This window comes from Hyperoodon ampullatus (genome assembly GCF_949752795.1).
Source record: "Hyperoodon ampullatus genome assembly, chromosome: 9".
In the NCBI taxonomy this organism is placed as follows: domain Eukaryota; kingdom Metazoa; phylum Chordata; class Mammalia; order Artiodactyla; family Ziphiidae; genus Hyperoodon; species Hyperoodon ampullatus.
This window is the reverse complement of record NC_136922.1, coordinates 105814672-105837116: the sequence shown is the minus strand read 5'-3', so window position 1 is coordinate 105837116 and position 22445 is coordinate 105814672. Positions and strand designations below refer to the sequence as shown.

The 22445-nt window shown below is 56.4% G+C and overlaps 1 protein-coding gene across 5 annotated transcripts in view; it reads right to left on the bottom strand.

Moving 5' to 3' along the window:
- Nucleotides 1–3308: 3308 nt before the first annotated feature.
- Nucleotides 3309–22445, bottom strand: part of DPP6 (dipeptidyl peptidase like 6) — a gene marked incomplete at both ends in the record, with an annotated part of 1060012 nt that continues 1040875 nt past the window's right edge. For all 5 annotated transcript variants that reach the window (XM_079711771.1, XM_079711773.1, XM_079711770.1 and 2 more), the window contains 7 exons: nucleotides 3309–3455; nucleotides 5415–5488; nucleotides 5583–5655; nucleotides 6389–6447; nucleotides 8129–8240; nucleotides 12200–12254; nucleotides 20382–20576. In XM_079711771.1, the coding sequence (XP_079567897.1) occupies nucleotides 3309–3455; nucleotides 5415–5488; nucleotides 5583–5655; nucleotides 6389–6447; nucleotides 8129–8240; nucleotides 12200–12254; nucleotides 20382–20576 (715 nt within the window). The remainder of the gene's footprint in view (nucleotides 3456–5414; nucleotides 5489–5582; nucleotides 5656–6388; nucleotides 6448–8128; nucleotides 8241–12199; nucleotides 12255–20381; nucleotides 20577–22445) is intronic.

Genomic DNA, 22445 nt, shown 5'->3' with positions numbered 1-22445 from the left:
CTTTTCTATGCAGCCCTAGCTGACTGATGCACACCCAAATCAGAGCAAGCAGAGTCTGCTCCCCCAGAGCTGGCTGGAGTGTGGGGGCCAACCACCCTCACGTGTGCTCCACAGAGACTGAAGGCAGACAGGGGAGCGGGACAGCTTCTCGGTGGGAGAGGGGCCTCAGGGGTGCCCTGGGGGCTGGGGCAGGGCTCTTACTGCCTAGGGGATGTGTTAGGTTTTCCCCAGTTGGTCCCAAGTTGGAAGTGGGGACAGACATTAGGAAACTGTCAAATGCTGGTCGAGTCCTGGCCGCCCGGGACTGGTTGCTGCAGGTCGTGGGGCAGACTTCTACTTGTATACACGGTCTGGAAATCCTAAGTGTGTGTACCACGCGCTAACAGGCTTCCTGTTCCTTCCTCTTGTGATTGTCCCGAGAGCTCACAGCCATGTGCTGACAGAGGAGGCCCAAGGGCATCTCTGAAATATCCTTCCAGCCTCTCCTGTGACACTGAGGTTTTTAACAGGGGCTTCGGGAAGGCAACTAATCCTTCACGAAATCATTTTTCTGGGACTGACAGGTCAGGCAAGAGAGGGAGGCGCAGCGTGTGTTCAGGCCAGGGGTACACACGCCGCCCTCCCCCAACCACGGCACCCCTGTGAACGAGGCAGGAAGAGGCATGCCCCCGCGTTAGGGCTGTCCTCCCTGTACTGGGCTCTGGAGTTCCACAGCTTCATGGTCTTATTAAAACATTTTAAAACTAATTAAAAATGGAAACAAGCAACCACAGTCACATGTGTCACACACTTCACCTCACACACACAGGGCAGGTGCAGGCTCCGGGCTCTCCCAGGCCGGCTTCCCACTGCGTGGAACTGGGGCGGTCCCAGTGATCAAGGCCAGTATCTGCTTTCAGGGCCGGTCCTGGCAGAAGGCAGTGGGGAGGAGGTGGCCTCCTTCCTGGGCGAGTGGGGAGAGGCCGGGGCTGCTCGCGTGACCGCGGGTGGGAGGCTGACACACCGGGCTTGGGGTGAGCTCCGCTGCATCTGGCTTTTTCGTTCTATCTCCTCTGCTTCTTGATTCTTGGTCAGGAAGGGTGACAGCATTCAGCTGGGCTGACTGGACTGACAGCCAGTTTCTCTGAGGCAGCAGCTGCTTGATGGTTTGGAAGGGTTTATTTAACCAATCTCTCTGCTTTCAGGCTGGGCTACATCAGACTTACTGAATTAACAGCAACAGAAATGAGTGAATTTCCAACAGAGGCAGGTTTTCCTGAAGCTTTCTAGCGGGCAATGCAGTGGCCTCAGCTGTCAGCCACTTCTACTCTCAGTGTTAGGGAATACCTCTATGGCTTCACCCTGAAACTTTTAAGATGAAACTCAAATTCTCTTTTCTGGTTGATTTGGGACTTTGATATATTTGACTGGTCCTGTTCTTCCTACCATCGAGCCGCTGCTACCACAGATGCAGGTTTTATGTGCTGCACACAGGCCCTTGAGGACGCATCAATGAGTACTTGGAAGACTTCTTGAACACCTGTACACTTTCTAAGGTGAGACGGCGGAGGACAAGCAAGAAGAGAGCTACCCACGTGGTAAAATACGTTTTATTCCATGGATGAACAAACACTACCACGCCACAGCCTCACTCCCTCCTGCCGGATCCTGTGGCCAGAGCTGGCTTCCCTTTTCAGACTGAGTTGGCTTTGCAGTCGGTCGAGCCCATTGAAATAGCAAAAGCATGGCTGTGTAGCGCTCAAGTGGTCCTGCTGGTCGGCACATTCATCCTTTTCCCAAACGGTGATGCATCCCCTGAAAAAAAATCCTGTGACGGAGATCTTCCAATTGAACTAAGTACAACTGACATTCAAAGCTCGTGTAGATGAAACCCAAACCCCCAAACACCAAAAGTGACACGGACGTATCTTCTGTGCTGATAAGAATGTCAGGGAGACCCCCTTCCCAGGGGGACCGGGAGCTGGAGAAATCCGAGCTGACACTCAGGTTGTCAACAAGCTCCAGAGGAGATGACGGTTGTCCATGTATTTCCAACAAGCACTTGTAGAGAGAGCTCAGCCAGGCTGTGGGCATGCAGGCAAAACACGATGAAAACCGGGCGGAGGGCAGGGGACGCGGTGCGACGCCTGACCGCATTCCCGTCTTTATATACAACAAAGTGAAATCTACACGGGAGGCTGGCTGTGCACCTGGTCAGAGGATGTCTTACAAGGCTGGGGACATCGACGACACTGCTTGCGTGTGGCAGGGAGGGACAGAGCCACCCCAGGGTCGGGGTGACACTGGCGCGGGCCTCACTTGCCTCCAGGGTTCCTGTCACCCCAGCACACGTGACAGACCTGGAGGTGGAGTCAACACTTTGTCTGTTCATGTTTTTTAACCAAACGTCACCTGAAAAGACTTGACAGCTTTTCAGGGAGGAAAAGGATGGGCCTAAGGGCACAGGGAGATGGACAATGCGAATCTAAGCCAGATCCTAATGCAGCTTGGTGGGAGATAGGTTTTCTTTATGACTTCTTTTAGTGAAGAGAACTGGATGTTTTGTTCCCTCTCAGCGTTCTGAAATGTCTCCACAAAGTCTAAAGATGACGTTGAGGAGAGAGCAGTTACTTCTGATCTGCTTCTTTATCCAAGCAAGTGCAAAGCCTACATACTGACTGAACGAAACAAAGCGAAACAAAGCAAAAAAAAAAAAAAAAAGCACAGCAAAGCAACCCCATGACCAGAGACAGTGTCAGGTAAAAACCATAGAAAAATACGAATTAATTCCATAAGGTTAACCATTAGCGTAGCTACAGTAACACTTCGTACAGCCCCTTAAAATGCAGAATCTCCTAATTACAGAAAGGAGCAAGCCAATCTATGGACAAGTACTGGGAAAATAATTGTGCTCTAGTTGGTCCATGGCGCGGTGACATCACACGGGGTATGATGCTCTGGACTGGAAGCGGTACCCGAGCAGAGGCCGGGCCTAAACACTACCGCTCGTGAGCTCGAATTCCAGGGCCAGCTTCTGCACTGCCATCTATCCTTTGCTTTGTTCCTCGGGGAGGGGTCGCGGGGAGGTACCCATCACTCCAGGGTGGCGATGGTTCCAGGCTCCGTGGAAGCCCTTGTGAGCGACGATGCATCTCCACCCGGGGAGGAGCTTGTTTCTGGAGCAAAACTGCCTTCAGGACCAGAAACACACATGCTGGGAAGGTGGCGCTTCCCGCCCCCAGCCCAGGCCCGAGGGAGAGCGAGGCGGGGTTCCCCAGTCGGTGACCACTGTTCCAGGAGGCGCCAGGCTGTGCTCCGGGCTGGCTCGGTCAGTCCTCCTCCTCGTCCTCTTTCGCTGCTACTGTTGGGAGTTTGTCCTGGATCCTGAAGCACTCCACGAAGAAGCTGATGAGGGCTCGGTACAGGTGCTGCTGCAGGGGGGCGCTGCTGAAGTAGTGGCCCTCGTCCGGGTATATCTGCAAGAGAGGCGTGAGGAGTTACCCCCATGGCCGCCCTCCACGTGGGTTGGGGCGCCGCTGAGACTCCGAGCCCCACAGCCCAGGCTCCGCGCAGCCGGAAGCTCAGCCTGGAGGGCATTTCAGGGCTGCTTCTCCTCGCGGCTTTGCCAGGTGGAGGGTGCCCTCAGCAAATCAGGGACAGAATCAGAAAACACTTCGTTTAACAGACTCTGAATGCCTCGCTTGCTCTGCTTGTTTGAATTTGCGACAGGGATCCAGGCTTGGGGACCACAGAGGCAGCGAGTGGCCCAGGCCTCCAGGCATCAGGACTCCCAAAGACATGGGAAGAATTCCGTGCTGCCTCTATAACCTTGGTGAGTGTGGGGAAACCTTCGCTCCCACGGGCACCTGCGTTTGACACACCGTGCGCTGTGCACAGGGGGCTTTCCCGGACCCCGGCGCCGAATGCAGATGACCTCATCATAAAATCTAGCTCATGGAGCTATGTGAGAATTGAATGATGGAACACCTCTGAAATGCTTAGAACAAGGCCGGGGACATAGGCAGGGCTGAAAAGACGGCAGCTAATCATTCCATCCCCAAATGTGATGACACCGAGTACCCAGGGGCACTGCACCACTTCCACACGAAGGGCCCGGTCCCTGCTGGGATTCAAAGCCACATCTACTCGGCCCCAAAGCCCGTGTTCTTTCCATGACACCAGGCTGCTTCCTGCATTTTGAACCGTCTTCCTCTTATGTCTTCAGATGATGACACTCACCTTTATTTTTGTATTTATGAAGGTGGTCATTGAGCTATTATATGTATACCTTAAACATCAAATAGTACAAAGGGTTACCGAGCAGGAAGTATGTCTCCTCCTACCCAGGTCCTGGTCGCCTGGAGCCCTCACCTGGGGTTGTCACCTTTACAAGCTCATCGAGTATCTCAGACACTCGCCGTGCCTGCACAGTGTCCAGTGGGACCTGGGGTGGGTATCGCCCAGCACCTTGCTGACTTCACTTCGCCTGTATCTGGGGAGTGGTCCACACCGGCAGGCAGAGCTCTGCCATCGGACCTACCGCGGCTGCATCGCGTGCATATGACGTACTTAGCGTTGTACTGTGACCTGAGCATTCTCAGAAGGAACGCCAGTGTCACGTGAACTAAGCCCCTTCCTCCGCGTTCATCAGCATGCAAGCCGGCCTCCCTCCCTGCGGGAAGCGCTCCCCCGACCGGCCAGCGCACACTGGCCCTGTACGAGACAGCCACGCAGCAAAGCCAGGGCTGGCTGGGAGACAGACGCAGGCAGCGCTGCCTTGCTCCGAGGGATGGGGCCCTGGTTGAGGAAGTCTCCCGTTTATCCTGGACCCGAGAAGACCACCGGGGTCATACCTGTCTCACCAAGTGAACCAGAGGGTGGGAAGGAGATGGGAGAAGTTTCCAGAAGCAGCATCATGCATCGCTGGAAAGCACCTACACTAGAGCCGGTGGGTCAGCACTTGATGCCAGCGAGGTCAAGGCTGTGAGTCGGGTTCTTGGGAAGGACAGTGCTCTTTAACTACTGCTGCACCACAGAAGGTTCTGGAACATCCAGCCAGTATTTAGCAGGTGTGTGCTTTCCGGGGGGAGGCTAGTGAAGCCAAGGCTGCGCTCATCGGTGTGGGACAGCAGCCCCCTCTTCAGCGAGCATGGGGGTGTGGCTGCTGCCCGGCCTTTGCTCATCCCCCGGGGAGGGAGCAGGGGTGGGGGGCGGTGGTGGAGCCTAAAGGGGCTTAAACACAGCCTGAGTGCAGAACCGAGCTGCCATCAATCGGCAGAAAAAGAAAGCACCGCCCATCTGTCTGATCTGATGTGTCCCCGAGCATCTCTGACGGCCGTGACAGAGGAGTGTTTGCAGTCATGCGTGGCCACTCAGCTCCTCCTCCGTGGAAAGGCATGTGTGGTGGGAGGCAGGGCAGGCGTGCAGCACGGTACCTGTAAGCTGTAATTAGCCTTTCCCTTAATGAGCTGCGTGATGAGTTCTGCGGTGTGCTGGAAATGGATTTTTTCTGTTTAAAGAAGAAAAGAGCAAAGTGTCAAAACCCGTAACCCCAGGGAGGGCGATGCTTTCGCCGAGCGCCGCGGTCAGTGTCGGGGGCTCACCGTCGGCGGTCGCGTGGATGAGGAGGAACCGCTGTCCTTCCAGCGCGGACACCCGGTGCGCCACCTTGGCCATCTGCACGTAGGCGAGAGGGTCAGCGCCCGCCGTGAGGAGGAGGGCGTGGGCCATGCAGTGTGCCGGGCGCAGGTCCTCAGGGGCCTGGGCTTTCCCAGCCTCAACCCCCTTCAAAGAGGAAGGGGGCCGGAGAAGATCCAGGAAGCAGGCAGAAAGGGTCTCCTCCCCCTGCAGGTGGCCTGGGGCCTTCATTCAACTGATGCCACTGGGAGGTGCTGCCCTGGCCAGAGCGTCCCGCTGTCTGTGCCCGGGTTGCAGCTCTGAAGCCACAGCCTGGCCTGCAGCAGCTCTCTGGCCTCCTCGGTGCCAGTGAGGAGATGCATGCGTGATGCCCACGCTCAGCCGCCTGAGCAGTGAAGACCAGGAGGCGGCGTCCGAGGAGCTTCCGGCTCCCCCATCAAGGGCTGCTTCTCCCGGGAGCAGGGGGCCAGCGGCCATCCACACCCGAGCCTACGGGCCCTGGGACAGACTCCCCCGTCCTAAGCCCTTCCCCACCTTCCGCCTTGTCCCGCCGGTTCCAGAATGGGCAACCAGACCGATCTCGGAGAGGTCACGTCACCCGGGTGAATGAGCTTTGACACGGGAGGGAGGGAACACAGGCCGGCGGGGGTTAAGAGGGGGCGGGGCCTGGAGGGGAGGAGGGAGGGAGCGGTTCGGAGAAGCATGGCCGCAGGGTTCCTCGTTTTTGCCAAGTGGTGGCCCTGCCCAAACCCTAACCCTAACCCAAACACACCTCATACGCTCTGTTGTCAAGTCCGTGGAGGCCCAAGTACCTCTCGGAAAATGCAGACGCTGCACACAAGCAGAGAAGAGCGTTAGCCCTTGGCCTCGGGGCCCCTTTGGGCTCCGGGGGCCGCCCTGGGGACGGGGCTAGGGGCCGGACTCCCTTCCATTTGCCCGGGGAACATCTGCTTCTGAAGAAGCACTTAAGCCTCGTGGGTCTTTACGGGGTAACTCAGCCGGCGCCACAGTGACATTTACACCTGCTAGCGTTGGTGGTGGGACTGCAGCACGAGGGAAACCGAACTGATCTGATTCCGAAATAAACAGGATTCACACCCCGCCCCCACTTCATTTCAGCGCCCAGAAGGGGGAACGGATTCGAAGAGCCAACTTGCATCAGGATTCCCTTATTTTCAGGAAGTGTCGGCTGCCTCTGCTCTGCCTGCCCCCCTGGCTCAGGTCCAGGGTCTCGTGAGGACCCAGGCCGCCCCATCAGGAAGTCCGGGAGTCCAGGGCACCGAGCTCCTTCTACAGGTGCAGGGACCCCTTAGTTCAGTCCAGGAGACCACGTGGGCTCTCCGCCGTCCCAGGGACAGTGACACATCGAGGCGCGGGGTTGGGCGCATTTGTGTGCGCTCAACTCAGGCAGATTTGAAATAGCTTGATTAAAAACCCCGAGAAAGTCTCACTGAATTTGAAAAACAGAGAATATGTTACACGGATTCCCATGAGACAATAATTTTAAATTATTAAAATTTGGAATCAGGGGAGTCCCTGTATGATTTTGAGTTGGAATGTGCATTGAGCACTTGCAAGAATCAGCACATCTGCCGTGAGCCTTTCGGCTGCCAGAGCCGGTGAGCTGCAGACACGCCGGTGTCCCTGGACGGCTCTGCGCGGTCCACGGGTACCGAGCTGGGGCGCGGGAGGGTGCGGCCGTGGAGTGATGCTGGTTCCTCTGCCCGGAAGGGACCTCAGGTCCCCAGCAGGACTCCACACACCAGCAACCAGGAGCCCCCGGATTCCCCGTCAGCCTGGCTCGGTGCCGGCAGTTGGGGCCGACGGCCGAGACTCCCTGCCGCCCTGCCCCGAATGCCAGCTCCCAGAGCCCACAGAGAGGGCCTCGCCGACATTTAAAAACAGGGTGACGTCACAAAGCCCTTCACATTCAGAGAAGAGAGACTGGCTGACCAGAGGGAGGACCCCCCCAGCAGTGCCCACAGAGCCATGTCCGTGCGGCTGCAGGCGGGGTCTGCCCGCCACACTGGGAGTCCGGTCGCAGAAAGGAGCTGGCAGGTGCCGGGGCGGAGAGTGGGCGGAGGGCGGGTCAGAGCCACTCAGGCCCCTGGGCAGCAGCTCCCCCAGCCCTTCACCCGCCCCCCGACACCCCGCGCCCGGACAGAGACCCGGCGCAGGGCCCCCGCCGCACTCCGGGGTCAGAGAGGAAGGGCGGAGAGGCCCGGAGCCCCCTTCCGTTCTGCTCGCGCCACTCGCATCACTGCAAGCACGAGCACAGGCGCTGGGCGTGTTCTGGCTCCTGGTCTCGGGCGTCGCGAACGCGACCGAGGGGCAGCGGTGGGTTGACCACTTGCCGAGCACGTGGCGTGAACCCCCTTCCCCCCTCCCCCGGGCCCTGTGAGGTTCCACCGCGGCCTCGCCACCCTGCGGGTTATCAGACTGGGCGCCGAAGGAGGGAGGCCTGGGGGCGGGGGCTGGGTGGGACCGGCGCCCCTCCGGACGGGGTCCCTACCGTAGAGCTTGAAGTCTGTTATCGGGGAGAGCGCGGAGCCACAGGTGAAAACCGGGCCTTGATTCTCGCCCTTCGCTGGGAGGAGGTAAGTGCTCAGGTACCCACCGTAATCCTGGGAACGAGCGGAAGGCAGAGAGAAGCGCAGGAGCAAAGTCAATAACTCACCCGTGAACACAGCCTCAGACAACGAGGTCACTGGCTCAAGCAACCACTGTCACCTAGTTCGTGTTGTTTTTTTTTTTGCGGTACGCAGGCCTCTCACTGTTGGGGCCTCTCCCGCTGCGGAGCACAGGCTCCGGACGCGCAGGCCCAGCAGCCATGGCTCACGGGCCCAGCCGCTCCGCGGCACGTGGGATCCTCCCGGACCAGGGCACGAACCTGTGTCGCCTGCATTGGCAGGCGGACTCTCAACCACTGCGCCACCAGGGAAGCCCCACCTAGTTCGTTTTTTAAAAAAAATTTAACGTTGAAAAATTATAAGGGAGGTAAAAAGATGAAAGCAAATGCCTTTCCAGCTAAATATAACGCGAGGCAAGTATCCCCCTCCTGGGCCTCGTGTTCGAGTGACACGAGGATGAGACGTGGCGGGGACCGTGGGGGGTGGCTGGGGACTGGAGTGCGGCGTGTACTGTGGGACGGCTGTCCAGCGCTCGAACGCAGTGCTCCCTGTGCCTCTCCCTTGCCTACAGACAGAGCCAACCTGCTTTCTGTGATTCTGAGGGCGGGCCCATGAGGAGCCAATGTCAAAGGGCTCCAGCACTGGTTGCCAGGATGCTCAGCTCAGGGGTCTGCCAGGGACAGACGTCCGCACGTGTTGTGTACGTGGGTCAGTCCTTCATTTCCTGTACTGCCCTTATTTGGGGCTAACATGAAAGACCCCGATTTCAATGTGAGCCTTCCAGAAAGAGCAAAGCATCACACTGTATCTGCCGTGGGTGCTGGCTGGTCCAGATGTGCCTGTTTCCAGCAAGACCCAAAGGGAAGGGGGACACAGATGTGATGTCTTGCTGAGCACAGGCGGGCAGGGAGAGGCGTGAAGGCCCAGAAAACCAGGGTGTGGCACAGGGACTGTCAAAGGTATGGGCGAGTGTGAGTGCGTGTGCTGAGGTGAGAGGGTGGCGTGTGTAGAACCCACATACCACATGCCAAACTCACTGCAGAATTAACTGTTTTTGATCAATATATTTAAGTTTGTTACATTTTAATAGTGCTCCTTCAGAGGAACAGGAATATCTTAACAACAATAACAGTCTTTTTGGTTTCTGGCAAATAATATTCATGGTCAATGGAATCTCCAAGCCTTACCAGTCATTCTGCAGTTTGTTTTTTAAAATGTGTTGACTGACAACATCAAATGCTGGTGGGGATGTAGAGCAACAGGAACTCTCATTCATTGCTGGTGGGAATGCAACATGGTACAAACGCTATGGAGACAGTTTAGTGGTTTCTTACAAAACTAAATACCTGCTCACCATATGATCCCGTGACTGCACTCCTTGGTATTTACTCTAAGAAGCTGAAAACTTATATCCACACAAAAACCTGCACATGGATGACCAGAACATCTTTGTTCGTAATTGTCGAAACTTGGAAGCAACCAAGATGCCCTTTAGTAGGCAAGTGGATGAACTGTGGTGCATCCAGGCAGTGGATTATCCGGTGCTAAAAAGAGAGGAGCTATGACGCTGCGGGAAGATCTGGAGGAACCTTAAATGCTAAGTGAGAGAAGCCATCTGAGAAGGCTCCACACTATGTGATTCTGACTCTGTGACACTCTGGAAAAGGCACAGCCGTGGAGACGGTAAAAAGAGGAGAGGCTGCTGGGGGAGGAGAGAGAGGGGTGAAGAGGTGGCGTTCAGAGGACCTTCAGGGCAGAGCGACTGCTCTGTGCGATCCCGTAATGATGGAGACGTGCCATCACACATTTGTCCAAACCCACAGAAGGTACCGCCTCAAGAGGGATCCCTGATGTAAACTCTGGGTTCTGGGTGATGATGACGTGTCAGTGCAGGTTTGTCAACCGTAACAAAGGTACCAAATGGTGCGGTTTGACAGTGGGGGAGCCCGTGCATGCTGGGGGAGCAGGGGGGATTCTCTCAAGCGTGCTGTGAACCTGAAACTGCCGAATGCCCGTCAGCTAAAGGAATCGATGGCTTATTGCCTTGGAGGGGATGCAATCACAGAGTCCACGACCCTGTATCTGAGGCGCCACTCAAAGAGGCGGGGACCCAGCAGGCAGAGTGGATAAGGGCGGTGACCAGCAAAGAGCACCACACACATCCTCGGCCTGTCTCAGGGACGGCGGTGTGGGCTGCGTTCTGAAGGACGCGTGGGCCCCCGTCCACACAGCACACGACGCCCAGGCAGCTGAGTCTCCCACTTGTCCAGAGAGCCTCTTCACGGCTCCCTGACTCCTGTGTCTGCGTCCGCAGTGACCTTTGAAAGGTCCAGGCGTGGGGGCCATGTTCAGGTGCCTGCGTGGAAGGCAGCCAGAGGAGGGAGGCCAAGCTCCCAGGAGCAGAGGGCGTTTGGGGAAGAGCCGAGACCGGACAGAGGCTGACCTGGGCCCGGGCGCCCTGCCCTGAGCCGTGGTCAGTCTGTGGGGCAGTCATTTTCCCGTGGGGATGGGAGGTAAGAGCTGACGCCCCAAGTTACGCTGCAAGTGATCCAATTGGCTCTGAGTTTCGCAGGCTGGGAGTGGCCTCCGCCAGCACAGAATGAGCCCTAGGACTCGGCGTCCAGGCTCCGATCCGTCCCCTGGGCTCCCCCTTTGCTGCTGCACCTCCCGTGCGGGTGTGGGATACACAGCACGTGTGCTGGGACCTCCACAGGGCAATGCCTTGTCTCAGATGCACACGGCTCCCTCGAAACCCTGGGCTCAGAGGTGATGACGTAACAGGTATCTCTCCAGTTACCTGTTCAAACCTCCACCTGCCATGGGTTCACTGCGAGGCCCCTCTGCAGGGCCTGTTCCCTCAGAGGGAAGACGGGTCTGTGTCTATCTCTCTGTGCTCCTGCCTTGAGACCAAGAGCCCGCGGGTCCAGGCCACCTAACAACGGGGGAGGGGGCCAAGGCGATAGGAGGTGGTCCTCCAGGGACCCAACTCCCAGCCATGACCCCACCACACCCGGCTATGGCCCTCGGATGTGGGCCACCCCGTGGAAGCTTCTCTGGTTTGACAGTTCAGTGCACGAACCTCCCCACCCCCTCCGTACCACGTAAGTGAACCTGATAAATTAACGTGGCTACTGCACAGAAAGACATACAGAAATAAAGACTCCTGCCCCACTTCTTTCCTGGGGTACCACCCCGAGAGCCATGGCAGGCTTGTCTGAAAAGTAATTAGGAGGCTCACAAAGCACTCCCACAAGGATCTGGCTTCTTTTTATCTTTCCTTCCAGATGGTGTGAAAAGCAACATTGATACATGAGCTGCTCAGATGGGGGCTCCCTGTGCTGGGACCACTGAACATCTTGAGTTACTTGTAGTGAGGTGGACGGACCCAGAGTCTGTCCTACAGAGTGAAGTAAGTCAGAAAGAGAAAGACAAATACCGTGTGCTCACACATATATACGGAATCTTAAAAAAAAAAAAAAGGTTCTGAAGAACCTAGGGGCAGGACAGGAATAAAGATGCAGACGTAGAGAATGGACTTGAGGACACGGGGACAGGGAAGGGCAAGCTGGGATGAAGTGAGAGAGAGGCATGGACATATAAACACTACCAAATGTGAAATAGCTAGCTAGTGGGAAGCAGCCGCATAGCACAGGGAGATCAGCTCGGTGCTTTGTGACCACCTAGAGGGGTGGGATAGGGAGGGTGGGAGGGAGACGTAAGAGGGAGGAGATATGGGGATATATGTATATGTATAGCTGATTCACTTTGTTAGACAGCAGCAACTAACACAACATTGTAAAACAATTATACTCCAATAAAGATGTTAAAAAAACCCAAAAGGCTCGCAGGCGGCCGGAGCAGAGATGTTCCCAGTGGATCAGGGTCAGGCCTGGGGGTGGTGCAGGTCAGGGCCTGAGCAGGGGTTGTGCACACAGGGGCCAGCAACCTCTCACCTTCCCAAACACGGCCACGCGCGTCCTGTCGATGTACTGCTCCGTCAGCATCACCCTGCAAGGTCAAGGACACAGGGGAGTTAGTGCGCGCCACGGCTGAGTCGTGCAACCCTGGGGTCTAGAGCCGTGTTCTCCAACCATTTCAAGGATGAAAACCCCTACTTTAATCAAAGGAAATATTGGAATTCTAATATCATTGGTCACTGCTTTTACTTTACGCAAAACTCAAAGCGCCCCTGCCATCACTGTGGGGCGGCCAGGCGTGTAAAGCTTGCTGGTTGAGAACCAGGAACGCGAAGTGGCAGAGGCTGTTCTGGAGACTCACAGGCCCGCCTGGGTCCCCGTCTCCCTCACTTGGACCACGTCGTGACTCCCAGCCACCAGGCTCTGGGAGGGTCCTCCGGGATCAGCAGGGAGAAAAGGCTCTCCAGGTGCTAGTCGGCTTCGAGTCAGGGCACTGGTCCCCCTTCATCTGCAGGGTCCTCTGTCCCCAACTCCTGGGAGGGGTCCCTGTCTTGGACCTGTTTAGTGGCAGAATCACTCCTGCCAGAGCTCTGCCTTGGATGCCACCAGCCCGGCAACCAGGCTGGCACTGCCCGGTCCTGCCTTGTCCCTGCCCACATCTCACTGCTCTCCCCGTGGTCCCTTGTTTCCCCCCCGAGTGGCTGGAATCTTTCTGGGTTCTGGACCCTCACTGGGCAGCAGGAGTCCTGCCACCTGCTGGCCAGTGACTGGCTTCTTTCTGAGCCTTCCTGCTGCCTCTCTCCATCTGTCACCACCGCGGAGCCTCCTTCCCCCAGCTTCCTGTCACCCCAGTCTGGGTATTGCCTGGTGATTATTTTCTTGCGTCTGCTGTCTGGAGCCACCCCGTGCCCTCTGACCGCCCTTCTCAGCCGGGGGGACTGTAAACCTCCGGGTCCTGGGCCCTGAGAGCGCCCTATCCTTCTCCAGCCAACTCTCCAAGGACGCCCACGTCCTGGGACCCGGCCTGCCCTTCCTGGTTGCAGCAGCGCTTCTATTACGATGTTGGAAGCAAACGGACCCCGTTCCCAAGGGTGGGAGGGGCAAGAGGGAGTGCCCAGCACAGAGCAGCAATTGTCCTGACTCTCATGATGATACAAATTCAGGTGAGTTTTGTACTTTTATTACAGTCAGCCCTCTGTATCCACAGGTTCCACACCCACAGATCCAACCAACTGCATATTGAAAACATTGAAAAAAAAATCCAGAAAATTCCAAAAAGCAAAACTTGAATTTGCCTCACCTTGGTAACTATTTACACAGCATTTACATTGTACTTACAACTGTCTACATAGCATTTACATGTAGGGGGGATTGAGAGATGTGTGTATCTTAAGTACACAGGAGGATGTGTGATGGTTATGTGCATATGCTCCACCATCTTACAGAAGGGGCTTGGGCATCCGAGGACTGTGCTACCCACGTGGGTCCTGGAACCACTCCCCAGGGATAACGAGAGCCAACTGTGTATTACTGTTTATTTTAATATAACGAGTTTCCCCAGAGTATTTGTGGAAAATTGATGATTCATGCGTGTTCATCCTGTGAATGGATCTGTTTGATTCCATTTCAGAATACTAGTGAGAACAAGAAAACTGGCCCCACTACCTTCCCGTCCTCCTCCCCGCACCCCTCGTCCCCATCCATCCCTTGAGCGTGTGTCATCTGTAAGCCTCAGTGCCTTATTGTCAGAAGCTTCCACTCAGAGTCAGGGTATCTTGTGTCCAATTCCTGCTCAGCTACTAAGGGGCTGTGGGACCTTCAGACACATCACTGAAACTTTCTGGGGAGAAACAGAACAGGCTCCAGACGCTGGGACACCAGGCTCAGTGCGGGGTGAGGTGCAGGATCGCAACAAGCAAGCCAACTCCAAGTCTGCATCCTACATGGGGCTCCCTCGGCCTCTCCCAGATGCAGGTACTCGGGAATGTGATGCCCAGGCTGGAGAAGCTGATGGCCCCTGGAGAGGATACACACCATATCAAGGGGTGTGGGTCTCTCCAGTGAAGAGCTGGATGCCCTCCACCACCCTCGGTAAAACCCACCTGCCAACAGCTCACAATCTGCACACAGAACTGGCACCCCGGTTAGTGCCTCTCTTAAGAATGAAGAGGCAGCCAGGTTTCATCAGAAATGTAAAGAATCTTCCAGAAGAGAGAGTCCAAACCCAAACCCAAACAACAAAAAAAACCAGAAAAACTCAGGAATCCAGAGGGAACAGAGATAATTTACTGAACAGAAGAAAATTGTCCTAATATATCTAGAAAGACAAAAAATATTGAACCAATTAGACAAGAATAGTATGCTCTTGGATGAAGAGAGAAGGCTAGGGATTTTGAAGTGTCATGCCTGAAAATAAACGTTCACCAGAAAGGCTGGGCTACAGGAGAGAAAAGGTATGATGAGAATAAACTGGAAGCACCAAAATAGTACAATAAAAGTTCCAGAAAGAAAACAACAGAGAAAAGAGAAATTATCAACACATTATAGTAAAAACTTTCCAAGGCTGAAGAACAATTATTCCCCAGATTGAAAAGTCCCACACCAATGGCTGAAATTTCAGGATACCAGGATTAAAGACATCCTTCTTCTGAAAAGGAGAAAGAAGCAGGCCATCTACAAGGATCAGCAAATAGAATGACATCGTTTTTCTCACCAGCAACACGTGGTGGATGATTCCAGGGCCTTCTAGATAGAAATGATTTTCTTTGTAGATTTTATATCTAGATAAACAATAATTTCAAATGTGGGAATAGAATAAAGACATTTTGAGATGTTTTCTAGATATATGAAGGAAAAAGTAAATAAAAAGGGAGACATGTATCTGTTGCTCTTTGGCCCATGACCCAGGGTGTGTGCAAAGGACCCAACACAGGAGGGTTGTGAAAAGGGCCTCAAAAGTGACCCTATAGACACCTGGTCCAAGTGGACCAGAAGAAAGGGGACTACAGCCCAAGAAAAGAACGTTGGAACTGATAGATTACTAGCATGTTTGAGCATCTGGGAAGAATACTCATAGGAGCCCGAGTGGCATGCAGGAACAACTGGAAATATTATGAGCAGGTACCAACACACAGAAAGTTACCCAAATGAAAGACAAAGCGACACTTCAGGAAAAATTAAGTGATGTAGGGAAGTAGGGCACGAAGAGACCACCAGGGTCTGAGGTCAGCACCACTTACGCAGTGAGCCTGTGCCTCAGACTGCTGCTCTAAGCAGGCAGTTGAGGTAACAGTTCTGGGAAGACGACGGTGCAGAGCCGCTAAATCCTCACCTGCGCCAACAGGAAGTCATGTGACGAGAAATTGTGACGTGATGGCAACTGTGCTCAGAAGAGACGAGGCGACACCTGATGAAGGAGGTGGCGCGGTTGAGGGTGGCCGTCTCCGGGAAGCGGGGTGGGGGTTGCTGGGCGAAGGGCAAGGGAATTTGTGTGGATCATTTAAGCCTTTGTTATGGGCTGAATTCTGCAAAATGTGTTCAATTTCTAATCCCCCAAACCTCGGTATGGGACAGTATTTGTCAATAGGGTCCACTGAAGATGTAACTAGTAAGTTAAGATGAGGTCACACTAGAGTAACTCGTGTCCTTATAAGAGGAGGAGAGACACAGAGACCCGGGGAGGACACGGCCAGTGGAAGATGCAGGATTGGAGGGACGCAGCTACAAGCCAAGGACTGCCAGCGACCATGGGGAGCTGGAAGGGGCGAGGAAGGGCCCCTGCCCTGGGGGGGTTAGAGAGGGCGCAGCACTGCCCACACCTTGATTTTGCCGTTCCAGCCCTAGGAAACTAACACAACACTTTAATACTTTTGCTTTTTAAAAACATTGTGCAGGTATCATAGATAGCCTGGCAGACTTCAAGTCACGTCTGCCAGGCTTAGGAGTTGGAGATGTGTGCAGACGCATGCACATACACACACACACACTCACACAACCTACGTTGACCTTCAAAGCACGGCAGGCATGCCTACACACGTGGAACTATTGAATACGTTTCTCCAAGTTTCTGAATTCTCTTCTCATGACCCAAATCCCTGATACACAGATGTGTGTCTGGGAATACCTGGTGAAATGGTCAGCCTGGCCCCATGAGGATTCTGCCCCACGGCCCGAGGCCCAGACCACGACTGCTGGGATTGTGCAGCAGAGTCTGGGGAGACCACGGAGCATGGCGCGAGCCACGTGAGCCTCGAAGGGCATGGGGCTGGGGTCTCAGGCGCCATTCCTATTCATGAAATATATCGGATTTTTATTCTCAGCCCCACTTCCACATTCGCAGGCAGCCTCTGGTCTCCGGCAATCCCTTCATTTAACTACCTGGCGATTCACTTCCTGATCTAAAAACCACAGGCCTTGGTCATGATCCTCATTTGTAAAGTACTCAGGAGTCTCCCAAGGAAAAGTTTTCTCCAATATCAAATATTTTTATTATCTTTTGCTATATTTCCACTCATCAGCAGGCAGTTCCTGTGTGATGGCTGTTGCCTGGAGAGCAGTGGGGACCTGAGGCGGGCCAGCCTGATCCAGGCGTAGGCGCGTCTTCTGTCACTGCGATGCTCTGAGGCACGGCAAGGCCCCGGCGTCCTTCTCGATGGAGCAGGCGCTGAGCTCGGCTCCACGGCAGGGTCTGCAGAGGCCCCGAGTGAGGACGGGGGAGGCTCCAGCCTCCAGAAGCGCGTCTGGGGGAGGTGGGCTGACACCCTGGGAGCAGCAGTGCTCGCACCTTCCAACCTTCCGCGGGTCCACACCGTCTCAAGCTGTCCCCGCCAGTGACCGGCATGGGGTCCTCCGAGGCCCGCCTCAGCTTGGCAGAGACGCTCGCAGCCCAGCTGCCACGGGAAGCCCGCTCTCTGTGTCCAGTCCTTTCCCGTGTCAGAGCCCCTGCAGTCTGACGGCTCTGCCCCTGCTGCGCTCTGGGCCCCGCGTCCTGCACAAACACACCTTCTGCACGTCTAAGTGTGTGTTGGCACCGCTTCCTGGGGACCCACGCTGATGCAGGTGTCACGGACCACACAGCTGCTCTCAGCACCTTCAGAGTCGGGGAGCCTCAGAGCCAGAGACTTGATGGGGCAACAAGGAGGGGCCCGCGGGAGGAACGTGGTCAGCATGTGTCCTGCCCTCTGCGGGGGGCAGCAGGGCGTCGTGAGGGACACAGAACTCGCCGCCCACTCCACGTCCGTCTCCGTATCTGTTCACGTACAGATCTTGCTGCCCCTGCTGCAGGAATGCTTCCTCCACGGCATGGTGCTGCCCCTGCCCTCCCGGGGACCCCGACAGCCCCAGCGTACCCCCACTGATCACCTGGATCTTCCTAACCCTGCCATATGCCTTTGAAGACGTGTACGTTATTTCTCTCTCCTTACATCACCCCATTTGAATGTTTCCTCCCAGGACTCTGACCCATAAAACCTGCTACACCGCTACCAGCATTACGTTCTGAAAAATAAAGGTGGCCTTGTCACCTCCTTGCTAAACTCCCCTGGGGGACCTCTGCTGCTGGGAGGGCAGGCGGCGGCTCCGGAAGAGGGTGTGGGAGGGTCTCAGCCCACCCGTCTCCAGGCGTCCCCTGGCCCCAGCGCGGCCCACACTGGGCTTACTGGGGGCCCTGGACCTCATGCGCCTTTGTTACCGGGACCGTTGCTCACAGCATTGTGTCGGTGTGGACTGCGCACCCGCACTCCCTGGGCAATCCCCACTACCCTTTGAGGTGGGGTCTTGGCAGAAAGCCACCTCCTCCTGGAAGCCCTCCAGGCAGGGCCGTGCCCCTCTGCTCGCAGACCACCCGTCCACCCGTTTGCGTGGCCCTCGCCTGGGAGGGACATGCTTGGCAGCTGTGGTCGGGGGACAGCCCCTGGGCTCCAGCACTTCCTCCAGGTGATGGAGGAAGTTGGGACAACTGCCCGGGGGTGGGGAGCTTTGGGGAGCTAGGGTGGGGGGCTGGTCTCAAGGTCTCTTAAACTGAACAGACTGGGCTATTTCTTTCTAATGAAAATACAGACCCAGATCCTAAATAAAGCTTCGTAGAGTTTTCCATGGCTTGAGACTCTAGGGAATCAGCTTCCGGAGAAGGTCTGCGTGGCTGCTGATGGCTGTAAGGCTTGCGATGGTTGTGTTCCTGTTCCTGGAAGCCTCAGTGGCTTAAGAGCTGACATTATTTACTGTTGTTCTGGAACAGGTTCTGCCCCGTTTTTGAACAGATGGCCGATCAATCCCTTATTTTTAGAAACACCATGAGTGTGAAACAGCCTGTGCCCTCTCGTCCCCTGCTCAGAGTGGGGCGGCCACACCAGCCAGGCTGGCAGGATGTCTGAAGGACGCCGCGTCCTCCCCCAGGGCCTCGGGGGGCCCGCGAGGCCCCCGGGCTTCCTGGGAGGAGTCAGAGCAGGGCGGCAGGTGGGGAAGGACGAAAAGAGGGGGGCTCTGAGGGAGGGGGCCCTGCGGTCAGCCTGGTGCCACGCCCCTCGAGCCTGACCTGGGCCCGCGTGCTTCTCCAGAGGGGTCCCTGTGACCCACGTGCCGCCGCTGCCTCTCCTCCTTTCCCGGCTGTGTTGTCACCACCCTTCCTTCCTCCACCTGGGGCGGTGGACCGGTCCCCAGCCCACCGGGTCTCAGGGGGGTTGCCCCCACTGCTCCTGGGTGATGCTTCTGGGTTCAGGCAGACAGAGGAGAGGTTTGTTGGGTGCCCCTGGGGAGGCTCCTCCCTTCCTTCCTGGAGGTTTCTGGAAGTGGCTCAACCTGCTGGCGGCGCTCTGGCAGCCGTCCTGTGAGCGTGAGAAGAGGCTCAGCACAAGGCCATGTGCTTGGCTGAGCAGAGAGACGAGAGAGCAGGGCCTTCAGTGGCACCCTCGGGTCCCTGAGCAACCAAGCTGAGGCCTGACATCCCCCTGGACTCCCAGCGCCAATACAGTGTCGTGGTTTTAAAGCACGTTTCACACTGGGTGTGTGTGTGCGCGTTGTGTCTGTGCTGTTTGTTAACTTCCAGGCAAAAGCATCCTGACGGGCGCGCCTTCCCAGACTCGGGTCCTCAGCCATCTCTCCTACCCCTGTTCTCTGCCTGTAGCACACGCTGGTCTGATCATGTCGCCTCTCCTCACCAGCTCACGACTCCCTTGAGGAGAGTGGGCCATTTGTTCACGCACTCATGGTTTCATCCACTTAGAAATTATTTACTGAGTGCACACCACATGCCATCAATCTTTTTAAAAACAGGAGAGAAAATGTTCTGAAAAGTCAGTAAAGTGAAATCTTTTAAACCCGCAGAGCATACAGTCATGATGACACATGGGAGGCAGTGTCCAGCTTTCTTACAGCCCTTCAGTCAACACGTATTCATCGGGGCGCTGTATGCCGCCCATTCCAGACGCCCAGCGTCCAGCCTCGCACACCCCGATTCACAATGAGGATGACAATCGTGTGACATGCCCTTCTTGTCCCTCCGAGCACCGGAGTCTGTGGGTCTGGCTGCATCTCCCGGGTAAAGTCACGTTTGGCCCTACGGTCCGCTGTGCCGTGAAACTGTGAAAACTCTATTTCTACAGACGCGCCTGCAGGCCAGTTAGTCAGGCACAGGTTCTTGATGTCTCTTATTCCAGGGCAACAATAAAATTCAATCAGTAACTTTGAGTATCAGTCCCCTTTCTGTTCTCGGTGACACTCTATCAGTCCTGTGGCCTCGGTGACAGGGATGTGAAGAAACCAAGGGACAAAACGTGCCCATCAGCGGGGCTGAGCGGGGGTTCTGACTTGCCGCCTGGGAGCACAGGGGGTCCTTCCTCAGGAACGCGGTGACCCGCTGCATGGCTCCAGCCCACTCACATCCTCTCTCTCTCATGCCCCCGGCTCTCCCCCCGTGATCAGGGGCCAAGGTCTACAACCACAGCACGCCCACGTCACGGTCTCTGCACCCCGTTTCAATCAGCGAAACGGACAGGCCGCCGAGCTATGTGATAACGAATATACAAGTCTCTGGGAGAAGATTACTAGCAGGAATTCACTGCGGAATTGCCCGAAGACGTTGTAAGTACGAGCAAATCGCAGGTGAAATGTGTGTTGACAAGAAACACGCATCTGGAGAGGACCACGGCGCAGCCCAGATAGGAGCTGCGGACGCCCCCTCCCGCTCTCCCCCCGTTCCAGGGGTGCCTCCGGGGGTCCTCACCTCACAGCCTCCATCTGGTCCTTCTCCTCCAGGGAGCCCAGCCTCCGCTTCACCTCGTGCAGCAGCTTGGTCCCTTGGAAGCCGCTGCCACGGCCATCGCACTTGACCACCACGGCCCCGTGACTACTCACCATCACCGTCTCCCAGCTCACCTCAAACTTCTCAGTCACGCTCTGGCTCCCCGGGGCGCCATCCCTGGAAAGACAGGCCAGGGCTTGGCAGGTGGCTTGCAGCAGCGGCTGGTCCAGCCGACATCAGGTCCGATGATGCTTCCCCAGGGGCTGGCAGTGCCCTCCCCGGAGGGCGCCCGAGACCCTGGCCGTGACGCCCAGCTCCACACCTCTGTACACCCGGAGGGCGATGGGGAAACTGAGCTCCCAGGACCACCCCGAGCACGAGGTCACCGAGGGGCATGTTCTCGGGGAGAGGAACTTTGGAAAGTCCTTCCACGTCCCCCCTTGGTTGGTCTCCCCACACGGCCTGACTCGTCCTGCCCTTCCTGGGCGCAGTTTCCCAGGCTGCCGCCTTGGTCCCCATCATGTGTTGCTCCTTCTGGTGGCTCCTGGTTTGAAGGAATTCCCTCTGTCTGGTTCGCTCCGGAGCAGAGCCTGTGGCTCACCTGGGTGGCCTTCCTGTCTGCGTCTCCGGGGGCCGCCTGTCCACCGCACCCCGCAGAGTATTGCCCAAGCACTTAGCTGGGTGGGGTGTGGGTTCTCTTGTTCTCGTGGCTTCCCTGTTTCCCTTCTGGGGGCACGACCGTGTGAGCTCAAGTCACCCACGGCGCGTGTTCTCACCCGGGACTCGGCCAGAGCTGCCGACGGGCCTTGCAGCTGGGGACACGGCCTTTGAACGTTCACTAGCGCTAACAGGGGTGAGGAAGAAGCTTCTAAGTGACTTTCCTTCTGGAGGGGACAGCGTGAGCAGGAGGGACGGCCAGCGCCAGGCCCAGGGCCCTCAGAAACGGCAACACACGCAACGCCCCTCCTGAGGCCACAGCTACTGCACCACTGTCATGCTGGCCTTCTGCTGGGACAGGAGTGCAGGCAAGGGGTGTGTGTGTGTGTACGGGTGTGTGGTGTGTGTGTATGTGCTGTGTATACTGGTGTGTCATGTGTGTATGTACTATGTATACTGGTGTATGTGGTTTGTGCGTGTGTGTATGTGAGCATGTGTGTGTGTGATGTGTATATTTGTGTTGTGTGTGTGTGTTGTGCACATGTGTATATATGTGAGAGTGTGTGTGCTGTTGTGTGTGTTTGGTACATTCATGTGGTGTGTATATGTGTGAGTGTGAGTGTGTGTGTGTGTGTGTGTGTGTGTGTGTGTGGTCGCTGGCAAAGTCCAGACAGTGAGGTCTGTGGGTTAGTGGCAAGCTGGGGCAGCACAGTGGGTCGTGGCCAGGCGTCCTCACAATGCAGCCTTTGTCACTGAGGGCTGGGCCCCAGGCCGGGCGCCAGGCAAGAAGCACAGGGTTAGTCAGGCTCCGGGTGGGTGATTTCACTGTGGTCCCTAAAGAGCCCCAGTGCAGGTCTCTGCTCTCCCCTGGACCCTTTCACATGAAAACGGGGCTGCGTCCTCAGAGGCCCCGAGGCTCAGTGTCTCCTCTGTCCCATGGCCACTCATGCACCCGAGCGAGCGGGAGCCCTAATCAGGACCCAGTACCATCAGAGCTGCTTAGAAAGCTCTTAAGTCGTTCTCGACATCTGAACCAGAAGCTTGCTAATTAGCACAAGGCAGATCTGAAATCATCCTGAGGGCCAATGCCTGGTGTTCAAGGCCGCCTGGTGGCACTGGAGGAGCCGCTGGCCCCAGCGAGACCCTGCCAGGCCCGCCTCCGTTTCTGGGGGCCCCGGGGCCCGAGGTGACCTCGGGTGCATCCGTCCGCCCTGCACGGTGAGGTTGGGCTCCCCATCAGCTTTCCTGCTGTCTCTGGGCCGCTGACCGGCCACCGAAGCACGACTCCAGGAATGTGACTCAAGTCCTGCACTCACTGTGGCAAATCCCCCGAAATCGACTGGGGCCCCACCTTCCTTTGATGTCTGGGGTCGGGGGCTGTTACAGAAG